Below are 12,329 nucleotides of genomic sequence, written 5' to 3'. Positions count from 1 at the left end.
GGATGCTGCGGGCCGGCACCGGGCCCCCTGGGCATGGCCCCCCCGTGGTGGGGCTCGGGGGGGGGGCCCGGGCCCCCCGGGGCGTGGCCCCCGTGTTGGGTGCTGCGGGCCGGCACCGGGCCCCCTCATGCGTGGTTGCCCCGAGCTCGCCCCTGGTATGGCCAGTCTGCTCACTGGCTGGAGCATTGGAACAGGGCCAGTGGCCCGATTGTGTGCTGAGAACCCAGGGGCAGCACAGCTGCGCCTTGCAGAGCTCAGGCTGGCCAGTGGTTTAGAGGACTCAGGGATTCAGTAGAACTTTTGGGGATCCCTCTGCAGTGTCCCCGGGGTTGGAGGCAGGCCCCACGTCCCGCCCAGCCTTTCCTCCCAGCCATCTCGTCCTGGGACCTGCAGGCAGAAGTGCAGTCTCCGAGCCAGTCAGCTGACCTGGGCTGGCACGGCGAGAGGAGGACTGGTTCTCTCTGTCCCAGGAAGGCCCCGCCAGCCCTCCTGTGTCCCACGCCAATGCCCGTTGCCTTTGTGGGCTTGGGTAATGCTGTCCTTAGGGAGGGAGCACCCAGCATACACCTGAGAATCTGCCCTGATCCTCCTGAGTCTGGGGCCCTTGGCTTCTGCAGGAAAGTCAGGGGTTCATCTACCCCAGATGCCAACCAGAAATGGTGATGGGTGTCTGCCCTCCGTCCCTCCCAGGCCTGGGGCAGCTGCAGGACCTGGTGCATGAGAGGTGGGGTGGGCTGACAGAACGAGCTCCTCCCAGCCCTGGCCTGCTGGACCAGGGCTCGGGAGGAGGCGAGGTCTGGAGGGCCATGCAGTGGGAGGAGGGCCAGCTCCTCTCCCAGTCATCTCCCTGGCCTTGGGCAGCAGCAGTGGCCCAGGCCAGGCTCAGAGCCCACACAGGACTGTCCTGGGCAGGGCTTTGGTCATCGGCCACCTCGCAGGGTGGGGCACAGCCAGGGCTCTGGGAAAGAGGAGGAACCTGGGAGCAGAATCCCCTGAGATGGGGCCAGCCCCTCCACTCCCAGCATGGCCATCTCCAGCCCCCGCCATCCCGCCTGTGAACTGGTTACTCCCTGGGCTTTTCCTGGAGCTGCTGTGGGAGCAAACTGGCAGCCAAGGCAGGGCATGTGTGTTGGCACGTGGTGTGTGCACATGTGCTAGTATGCCTGGCTCTGTGCGTGTGTGTGGTGGCCAGGGGCAGCATTTTCGCGTAAACCCAGAGGCCCTGCAGCCTCCTGGTGGTTCTCACTGCCAAGTTCATGCTCAGCTCATGGAGCAAGGTGGGTCTGGAAAGCCTGGCCTCTGACTCTGTGACCTCAGTCGCGTATGTGACCTGGGGCAGGTGACTCAGCCTCTGCACCTTTGTTCCGTCTGCAAGTGGCTACAGCAGCCTCTGCGTTTCAGCGGGCAGTGATAATGCTCAGCCTGCAGGGAGTCCGGGCCCAGGCTGGGTGGCTGTCCTGCTGTGGCAGCGGCCAGGCTGTTGGAGGCATCTGGGGAAACTGGGGGAGGGCCCGGTTCACGCCTGCTCAGGACAAGAACCCCTCCGGTTGGAGTCAGGAAGCGCAGGCCTGGGCTGCCAGCGAGGTGTGGGGGCCCAGGCAGGGGCGAGACCTCTGGGCAGGAGGGGCGTCAGGAGAGGGGGCCACAGACTTGGGTAGCCCTGTCCCCAGTACCAGTGTCAGCTCAGGCCCCTCCAAGGGCCCCTGCTCAGCCTGGGGTGCTGCCCTCACTGGCCCGGGTGCCATGGCCCCCTCAGCAGGACAGAGCCCGCCTGGACCCCCAGGACGACCACCCCTCCCCGGGGTCTTCTTGCTCACTCTCCTCATGGAACCTCAGCCCGTCCCATACTTCAGTGTTGGGACCCAGGGACACTTCCCCGCCCACAGTCCCCAGATAAAAGGGGTCCCGCGGGGGCTCCTGCCATGCCGGCTCAGCTGGAGAGGGGTCCCGGGAGGCAGGACTTGCCTAGCCCAGCCCTCCTGTGCAGCCGCATAGCCTGGGTAGGTCCAGACCCTCCTGTTGCAGGGGGTGAAACTGAGGCCCAAAGACCCTCTTCCCACCGCAGGGGTCCATGGGCCCCACTGCAGGGGGCTATCAGGGCTCTGAAGACACCCGTCTAGCCAACAAGGCCTGTGCCCCGAGTAGGGTGCCAGGGTGCCCACAGTGCTTGGTGTCCCAGCCCATCCTGCAGGTCATGGTTGGCCTGGGATGCTGTGGGGTCTGTGTGGATGCAGGGCAGTGGGAGGGGGCTGCTGCTGAGGCCCTGCACCCAAGCCCCGTCCCCAAGGCCACCCAGGGCAGGATAGCCCAGGCTCGGGGCAGCCCAGGCCGAGGGCTGGGGTTCATCTTGGCAAACTTCAGTGCCCAGCCCTGGGCGGGGCATAGAGTAGACACCGCTGGGTCTAGACAGGCATCACCCAACCTCTCCTGGGGCTGTGCAAGCCAAGGGGGTGTGGTTCACAGGGGCACAGAAGCCAGGTGGGAGAGGCTGCCCCAGCTAGGTCAGGACAACCATCAGAGACTGGACAGGCCACCGGTCCCTCCGTCCAGCCAGAGATGGGACAGGCCACCAGTCTGTCTATACAGGCACAGAGTTGGGTCTGTCACCTGTCAGATCTGGAGTCCCACAGTGAGCACGTCCCTCCATCCCACCCCCATGTCCCCGCCACCCCGTCCCGTGTGCCATGTGCGTCCTCAGCCCACAGAGCCCCTACTGCTGTCCTGTGACCGGCAGAGAATTTGTACACCTGGTGCGCACTCACATGACCTCATCCTAGTTCCTGCTCTTGCCCAACCACGTTTTAGGATCTATCTGAGTGGCTCTCTGATCATCTGGCCCCTCTGGAACATTCCGGAACATGCCCCGCCCTGGCGGTGTCCTCTGCAAGCACTCCCCTTCCCCAGCCTGCTGCACGCCTTCCTCTCACGCCACCTGGTGTCTAGCAGAGGCACTGCTGGCTGGGCCCCAGGGCCTCCGATGCCAGGACTGCCGCCGGCTCCAGGGCTGGCCCTGGGACCGCAGTGGTTCCTGGGGGGATCCTCACCCCACATTCACCCCTCTGCTTCCAACTTTTGCTGGTGGGAGTAAGCCGTTGACCAGTGTTTTGATGGGCAGATCTCTGGTCTTGGCAAGACGGGCCTTCTCTGTACAGTTGGCCTTGGCTGTGGGGTCTCTGAATTCTGCCCGTCTCCCCTCTCCGGCTCGGCTCGGTCCTTCCCTCTCCGGCTCAGCTCCATCCTCCTCTGGTTTGGCTCGGTCCTCCTTTCTCCGGCTCTGCTCGGTCCTCCTCTCTCTGGTTCGGCTCAGCCATTCTTGACCCCAGACCTTTGTCTGTTTTAGACATGGCAGGTTGCCCACCAGATGCCACCTGTGTGCTCCGTTGCTAGGCCTTTCCAGCAAACTGGAACGCATCCAACATAGCTGGGAAAAATGTGACATTTTTCACGTCACATTTGCCTTCCAGTTGTCATTTGTTCAGGCCTTTTGAGGTCTTTATAAACTCTATTAGAAGAATTGAAAGAATCCAGAAATTCTTTTGCCAGATACATTCCTGTAGATTTACAGGTTTTGTTGTGATGCTGAGCGGTGTCTTATTTTGTAGTTTTCTTGCTGGTTATTGTTGGTGTTGAAGCACTATTGATGTTACAGGTTTTACACATGTTGTACATTTTCCATGATTTATAGGATTTTATTGCCAACCTTGCTGAATCCTTATCAGCTATAACAATGTCTGTTGGCACTTTGGAGTTTTCTGTGGAGAGAATCTTGTCCCCTGAAAACCACAGCAGGTGTGTCTTCCTCTGGAATCCTTATACCTCAGATGCTTCTCCTCGTCTGAAGGTACTGCCTGCAGCCACTGGGGCTCTGCTGGGGCAGTGGGGGGCAGCGAGGCTGATGCCGGCATCTTCTGATTTGACTTTATCCACTCTTGTGATGGCACTCATCGTGCTCTACCCAGGTCCACTTCCAGGTGGTCCAGGTGCGCAGTAAGCCCCTGCCTCTGGAGTTTGTGCTGTGACAGGGAAGGCCTAGCAAAGACACGGGATGTCACGGCAGGGTTGTGAAGAGTAGAAGGCTGGGAGGAGGTATATAGCAGGACCAGACGACCATCACCCCAGCGGGCACGGCAGGCCCTGCTGGGCGGCATCTTTTGGACAGACCTGAATTCATCGGTTTCTTCCCTAAACATGACATTTGCACCTAACCACTATCAAGAGAGGTCCTCTGGCAGGTTTCCAAGAATTTCTATCCCAAACAGGCATTGAACTCTGTCCAACGTTCTTTCTGCTGCCATCAATACAGTCATCTGATTTCTCTTCTCACCCAAATGCACCGACGCAGCTTCTGATGTGAAATTGTCCTTGATTTTGGTCCGGTCCATTGGGTCAGGCCAGTGCTCTTGCTAAAATACTCCTATTTGGATAGCTAATATTTGATTTAGGATTTTTGCCTGCATGGAATGAGTCTGCAGTTACCTTTCCTTGTTACTGTCCTCTCTTGGTTTTAGAACCAAGTTTCCGCTGCCTTTGTGGGATGAGGTGAGCTGTTTTTCCGCCACTTACAATCTCTGGAATGAGTCCTGGTTGACAAGTGTATCGTGTACACCTGGTGTAACCATGCACGCTACAGCTGTGCCAGGATTCCTGGGGCTGAGCAGAGGGAGGAGCCCCTCTCCCGTGGCTCCTTCTCTCTTCTGAGGCCGCCGCCTAATTTGCAATTTTAACCTTTACTTACACCAGTCTTGGCATTTTTCCCCCCAGTTTATCATTTTTCTAAGTGTTTTCCAAGTTATTGGTAGATAATTGCTCACAATTTTTATGCCTTTTTCTGTATTTTTTTCTCTTGTGTTTAAAAAATCAGTCTTGCAAGGTGTTTCCTTGCTTCTTAGTCTTCAAAGAAGGAAATTTTGGTTTTCTTAAGCATTCCATGATTCTCCACTTGCTGAATGTAAAGTTTATACACAGAAATCTAAGTGTGAGTATCACTCATCATCAGAGAAACGTGAATTAAAGCCACAATGAGGCCGAGTGCAGTGGTTCGCACCTGTAATCCCAGCACTTTGGAAAGCTGAGGCGGTCAGATCGCATGAGCTCAGGAGTTCGAGACCAGCCTGGGCAACATGGCAAAATTCCATCTCTACAAAAAGAAAACACAAAAATTAGCCGGGCATGGTGGCTCACAACTGTAGTTAGCTTCCTGGGAGGTTAAAGTGGGAGGATAGCTTGAACCTGGGAAGCAGAGGTTGCAGGGAGTCGAGATGGTGCCACTGCACTCCAACATGGGTGACAGAGTGAGACCCTGTCTCAAAAAAATAAAAAATAAAACCCCAATATCATCTCACACTGTCAGAAGGGCTATTATTAAAAAGTCAAAAAATATAACAAGTTGTTGAGGATGCAGACAAAAGGAAATGCTTATACACCGTTGGTGGGAATGTGAACTCACTTAGCCTATATGGAAAATGCTATGGTTTTTCTCAAATAACTAAAAATAGAAAACCCATTCGATCCAGCAATCCCACCACAGGGTATCTATGCAAAGGAAAGGAATTCATTACATCAAAAAGATGCTCACACATATGTGTTCATCACAGCACTGTTCACACTAGCAAAGACAGGGAATAACCTGTGCCCATCAGTGGATGACTGGATGAAGATGTGTGTGGAGGTGTGTGTGTGCACGCGCATGTGTGAATTGCACATATATATATATACCTTCCATGCAGTACGGACATGCACTGTTTGCATGCACACACACACCATAGATGACTACTCAGTCATAAAAAAGAATGAAATCATGACTGTTCCAGCAACATGGATGGAACTGAAGACCACTATCTTAGGTGAAATAACCCAGAGATAAAGTCAAATACTGCATGCTCTCCTTTATATGTGAGAGCTAAATAACGTGTACAGACAGACAGAGAGTGGAATAACAGACATTGGAGACTGGAAGGGTGGGAGGGTGGGGGGAGGGATGAGAAATTACTTCATGGGCAGATATGTACACTATTCAGTAATGGTAACACTAAGGCCCAGACTTTTCCACCATGCGATATGTCCATGTAACAAAACTGCACATGTACCCCTTAACTTCATGCATATTGTTACACTGAAAAGGTATGTGTACGTCAATACAGTAAACACGTAAGGATAAACACAGATGTACCATGTGTGTTCAAGCTTATTCAGGTTATCATTGCTAACTTACTTGCTTAACCGATGGATTTTTATAAAGCGCACCTTCTTAACCTATTTTTTTTTTTTTTTTTTTACATACGGGGGCTCGGGGCTTCCCGTGGCGCCCAGGCCGGAGTCCAGTAGCCAGATCTCAGCTCACTGCAAGCTCCGCCTCACCGGTTTACGCCATTCTCCTGCCTCAGCCTCCCGAGTATCTGGGACTACAGGCGCCCGCCACCACGCCCAGCTAGTTTTTGTATTTTTTAGCAGAGACGGGGTTTCACCGTGTTAGCCAGGATGGTCTCAATCTTCTGACCTCGTGATCCGCCCGTCTCGGCCTCCCAAAGTGCTGGGATTACAGGCGTGAGCCACCACACCCGGCCAACCTATTGGTTTTTGTAAAACGTACATTCAAATCACCCACGACAGCGATTTATTTCGACCTGTTCTATCCATCGCTGCTGAATGAATGTTTGAGCCTCGTTGGGTGCGTATATGTGTATGTACATTTACAGACTGTCACGATGCTTCTCACCTTGAAATATTCAAACGCCTGCCCCAAGTCTCCTTTGGTTTACTCTGCGTGTCTGTATTTGTACCCTTTGAAGCATGTCTTTTTTAGTGAAAATACTATTTAGTATATTTTTAATGCAGTCTAGTCTGTGTTTAATGTTTTTAATTGACAATAATTATAGCCATTCATTGGATACACAGTGATGTTTGATACATGGGATGTCTAGTGATCAAATCAGGGTAATGAGCATATCATCATCTCAAACGTTTATTATGTGTGTTGAGAACATCCAATATCCTCCTTCTAGCTATTTGAAACTATATAATATACGGTCAGGAGTTTGTTTATCCATCGTCATTTGTAACCGTTAACATTAGGATCCGTGAGCCCGTTTTCTAGTTATTCTGCTTCATTCTCCTCCGTTCCTGACTGCCGTTGAGATTTCCTCCGGGTGGGCAGAAGCTCAGCCTGCCTCGTGGCTTCCTGTAGCTGAACACGTGTCTGCAGTGAGCGGGATGAGTGACTGGCACCTGCCCCGTCCACACCCTCACACCATGCTGAGACTGTCGGGCGTTCCCACTGGGGAGTAATGGGGATATTTTGATTCTCTGAATTGCTAGGCCATTTGGGAACTGTGGTGACTGAATATCTCATAGCACCCTCCTGGCTGCTTTCTCTTCTGGCTGGAGAACGTCTCTAAGAGCATTTTCAAATCAGGCTTTTCTGTAGAAAAACGGCCAAGGGCTTGAAGGCCTAAGAATAACATGGACATTGCATGCCCTTGATAGTTTAGCTGGACATAAAATTCAGGCTTCAAATATTTCCTTCAAACTCTGAGGATGGAACATCACAGTTTTCCGGCTCCCCGTGTTTCTCGCGTAAAGTCTGAGGTCAATTCGATTCCCATTCTTCTTTTTTCTCTGGGACTTTAGAATTTATCTTTGACATTGATGTTCTTCAAGGTCTTACGGCTTTTTTGTTATTTTTCCACCTTGTGCATTTCCAGTCTGGCTGAGACCATTCACCTTTAGATCTGAGAATGTCTTGGTCATCGTTGCTTCATGTCAATGACTTCTTATTTTTGTATTTTGCAGTTAGATGGAGGTGAATGAACATCTCCCTTATCCATTTCCATTCGTCTATCTTCTGTACGTTGTCTCTCTTTATGCCTCCCTGCTATTCCTGGGAGAATCTCCTGAGCTGTATCCACTCACCCCACCTGCTGGAGGCTTCATTTCCAGGTGTGCGTTTTCCACACTCCATTGCACCGCAGTCCATCTCTCTGTCTGCTGCTCCTGCATCCCCACCATCCTGCCCTCCCTTATCACTGTTTTACTTCAAAGTCTCCCCAAGGCAGTCCATTCGTCGGCTTCCTCTGTGACAGCTCCCTTGCCGTCTGTGAGCAACCAAGCTCACTGGACTCCTCTTCCTCCTGCTGGTGAAATCCTCTGCCCTGGGGCCTCAGCTACCTTGGCTGGTTTTAGGGTGATGGGGGGCAGCAGCCCAGACCCTAAGGGGGCCTTCTCAAGGGAGAGAGTGTCCTGTGTTGCAGTCTGAGTGCAGCCCTCTCCATTGGCCACCCCACCCTGCAGTGGAGTCCCCAGCCAGCCTCTACCCTCTGCCTCTACCATCCACTCTGGGCCCTTCTTCCAGGAGACATCAGCCTCAGCCCATGAGTGCCAGGTGCTCAGGAGGGTCGGCCTGTACTCACCCAGGGAGCCCCTGCCCCTGTCCCTGTGATGTTGCCCTCCCCCAACTGCTGATGCTCAGGTAGCGGTGGGTGGGGTGGGCCCAAGGGAGTTCGGCCTCAGTCCAAGTTGCCCCTCCACACCAGCCTTCCTCCCCTTGGGCCATTCTTCGGGGCCAGCCACTCTCTGGGTCTCAGTGGTAATGAATGCAGCGCCAGTGTTCTCCCCAACAGCACCGGGAACTGAGATGAGTCCCAACTTCTTCACTTGTGTGGCACCCCCACCCCTGCAAAGGGTCCCAGGTACACCGGGAGGTCCCCTTGTGCACCCTTATCCTGGCCAGGCCCCAGGGAGGAGCCCACACAGAGTCCACGTCACGCAGCAAACACACAGGCCACGAGGAGGCTGCCTGCTCCTTTACCTTCCTGGGTTTACATGGTACCGGAGCCGGCAGCCTGGTGAGCCCACAGAACCTTGCAGACCTGAATCAGGGTTTCTGGGGATCGGGCAGATGACAGGCAGCTTCCAGCTGATCCCAGGGTTGCAGCGGGCATGTGCAGTGGCCCATAAATACCTTTACATAAATACGGGCTGGGCAACTTAAAGTCCCAGGGCCTAGCACCAAAAAGCCTGCCTGGAGGACAGTGGCCCTGTGCCTGCACCTGCGCCCACACTGGCGCCCACACCTGTCCTCAGCCCGACTCAGAGCCGCAGGGAGAGGGGCTTTCTCAGCCTAGGCCCAGAGCGTGCCCCTGGGTTCTGCAGAGCCAGGCCAGGCGGCGCATCTCTTCCAGCGGCCATGCAAGGCTTCCCTCCTCAACGCCACACCAGCCTCCAAGAGCAACAGGTTGCTGGGCTGTCCACAGCCCTCCACGGCCCTCAGAGGAAGGGCAGTACCAAGAGCTCTGGGCCCATGAAGTGTCCTCAGTAGTCACCAAAGGCCTGGGTCCCCTCTGGCTGGAATGGAGAGGCGGGCTCCTCGGGGCCGCCTCTGCTAGTGCCTCGCTGGTCCACTGCTCTGGGATGTGGGTCTGCTGGAGGCGGGCAGTGTGGCTACTGGGGAAAAGGAGAAAGGAGGCCCAGTCCAGGGCGGGACAGGTGCTCCCAAAACACACTGGGTTCTGGGTTGGCACCTCCCCCTCCCACCCCTCCCCTCAGCAGCTCAGCCCAGCAGAGCGGGGCGGGGCGGGGGCGGGGCGGGGGTGGGGGCGGGGCCCACCCGTCCTTCCCAGCCTGTCCTTCCCAGCTCTGGCCCCGGCCTTGGTCTCTGAGCTCCAGATTCCTGGGGCCCAAGGTCCCGGGTGCAGCTGCTGCCCTGTGGGGCCCAGATTATACTTAAGTACTCTGCTTTGACTTTGCCATAAGCCACCCTTCTGGCAAGTCCACAGGTATTCCCCACACCCCTTACCTGGGCCCTGGGCTAAGGACGGGCTCTCGGGGAGCCGGAGGGGCCCACCTGGAGGGGAGAGAGGGCAAGCCACGTTAGTACCCCCAGCCTTGAGTGCAGCCAGGCATGACCCCATCCAGGCTTCAAGGACCTCACTTTCCCCGCACAGCCTCCTTCCCTTCTCACTCCTTTGCACTCAGGGAAAGAACAGGGGCGGCCGGGGGCTCTCCCTCGCCCCAAAGGAAAGCTCTCAGCCCCTCCAAGCCCCCGCTACCCGTAACATCAGGGGCTTTACCCAACGCCAAGCCAAGTCTATTCCAGGGGAGGGCACAGGACCCAGGACTCCCCACGCCCAGCAAGACCCTGCCCATGAGGCCCCAGGCTGCTGAGGCCTCCAGCTCAACGTCAAGGCACTGCCCCCAGCACCCAGCCCAGGTGCCCAGCAGCCGGCGGTGCAGTACCATATCTGACCACTAGATGCCGCTGCCGGACAGCCTTTTGTCCCCTGCACCAGCGCACAGGCTGCTGCCCCGCCCCTCCTCGCCCCGCCCCGCTCCACCGAGATCGCGGCTCCCCAGTCTTAAGGCTCTGAACAGTCTGCAGCCAGGACTGCCTTAGAAAGGCACAAACAGATGCACACATACACAAAGCCAAGACGATCTGGGGGCCTCCAGGTCGAGGACCCCAAGTGTGAAATCCCCAGTTAGCCAAAAGGCAGAGCCTGTAGGTAGCCTGGCGCCCGGCCTTTGCCCCGCCCACATGTCCTGCCCTGCACGGGCCCCAAGCCTGCCTCTCACTTCCCTCTGCAGAGACAACCTGTCCCAACACTGCTGCGGGGTACACGGTTCGGAGGGGCGGGCAGCAAAGTCTGGGCTGGTCAGAGGGGTGGGGGTATCCCAAAAGCACTGCCTGAAGGCAGAGAGCACATTCCAGGACAGCCTCGACGGCTTAGGTGCTAAGGAGTCACCTTCACGCTCACACATGCCTGGCACACATGCCTGTGCCCCCTGCAGCCCATGCGTGCACTATTGCACAGACTGGCCACATTCACACACTGATGCACACATAACACACAGGCACTGACAAACAGGCGCCTGCTGCCAGTGCAGGGCTGCATGCATGGACTGGCACACACTGGATGCCACACACATGCCTGGCACACATGCACACACACCCTGCTGCTCACACTTGCATATGCGTGCACAGACACACCCTCGCACCCTGGTGCATGTGTGTGGGGGGCAGCAGGGGCAGGGATAGCCAGCGTCCATCCACACGGTGGATAGTCCGGCCCAGCCATGGGGTCACGACCCTCTTCAGGCCGCCGGTGCACTTTGCAGCCCACCCTTGCAGCTGCTGGGGCTGGGAAAGCCGTTTCCGGCTGGCAGCATGGCCCACCCCGTGCCCTGGTTACGTGACTGTGAAGCTCACACTCCACCCATCAGAAGCCAAGTGACACTCTGGGTGCCGGGTGGGGACAGATGACATTCACTATGACTGAATAGCCATAGGGTGACCTGGCCAACTCTGCAGTGGGTGAGACAGGGGTCCCCGGCCAGGGTGGAGCTGATGCTGACGGGAGGATGGTGCCTTCCCGCCCTTCCCCAGGGAGCCCAGCTCACCTTCCCGGCATGTGGGCCCCATGTAGCCATCCACACAGTGACACTGCCCACTGACAGGGCTGCAGTCAGCACCACCCCCGCAGTCACAGCGCAGGGTGCAGCTGGGCCCGAACTGGCCCCTTCCGCAATCTGCAAGGCGGAGGGGGTGGGAGACAAACCTGAGCATCATCCCTGCTTTCCCTGCGCCAGGGACCCTGGGCCTAGGGGCCTCCGGCAGAGCCCAGGTGGAGTGGAGCCCTCCGCCTGGGTGTGTGTGGGAGCTAAGACCTTGGGCCTCGGTTTCCCCTGAGGAGTAAACAGTCCCTGCCCTGCCTTCCTCAGCTACATTCTGCAGCCAGTGAGCTCCTGCATGAGAAAGCCCAGGCCCCAGGCACACACCCGGAGTCACCACTGTGTTCCTGCCCTGCCCCAGGAGGGCAAACGGGAGCCAGTGGTCAGGGATGCCCCCTCAGGGCACAACAGGTCTGAGAGCCGCAAGGCCAGGTATGCAGCCCCAGCAGCAGGGCCCCTCCAATCCTCAGGTGAGCCCCTCCTATCCTCAGATGAGCCCCTCCTATCCTCAGGTGAGCACCCCCTATCCTCAGGTGAGCCCTTCCTATCCTCAGGTGAGCCCCTCCTATCCTCAGGTGAGTCCCCTCCTATCCTCAGATGAGCCCCTCCTATCCTCAGGTGAGCCCCTCCTATCCTCCGGTGAGCGCCTCCTATCCTCAGGTGAGCGCCTCCTATCCTCACGTGGGCCCCTCCTATCCTCAGGTGAGCCCCTCCTATCCTCAGGTGAGCACCTCCTATCCTCCGGTGAGCACCTCCTATCCTCAGGTGAGCCCCTCCTATCCTCAGGTGAGCGCCTCCTATCCTCAGGTGAGCGAGCACCCCCTATCCTCAGGTGAGCCCCTCCAATCCTCAGGTGAGCACCCCCTATCCTAAGGTGAGCTCCTCCT

At 56.6% G+C, this 12,329-nt stretch overlaps 1 protein-coding gene across 1 annotated transcript in view; it reads right to left on the bottom strand.

The window, feature by feature from the left end:
- Window positions 1–6,822: 6,822 nt before the first annotated feature.
- Window positions 6,823–12,329, bottom strand: part of LOC111544593 (multiple epidermal growth factor-like domains protein 6) — a 131,922-nt gene continuing 126,415 nt past the window's right edge. Inside the window, exons 35-37 of the mRNA XM_031936258.1 lie at window positions 11,392–11,520; window positions 9,791–9,838; window positions 6,823–9,438 (exon numbers count right to left, since the gene is read on the bottom strand). Coding sequence (XP_031792118.1) covers window positions 9,377–9,438; window positions 9,791–9,838; window positions 11,392–11,520 — 239 coding nt within the window. The 3' untranslated portion in view covers window positions 6,823–9,376. The remainder of the gene's footprint in view (window positions 9,439–9,790; window positions 9,839–11,391; window positions 11,521–12,329) is intronic.

Source organism: Piliocolobus tephrosceles, chromosome 1 (genome assembly GCF_002776525.5).
Source record: "Piliocolobus tephrosceles isolate RC106 chromosome 1, ASM277652v3, whole genome shotgun sequence".
In the NCBI taxonomy this organism is placed as follows: Eukaryota; Metazoa; Chordata; class Mammalia; order Primates; family Cercopithecidae; genus Piliocolobus; species Piliocolobus tephrosceles.
This window is presented reverse-complemented; position numbering and strand designations above follow the sequence as displayed.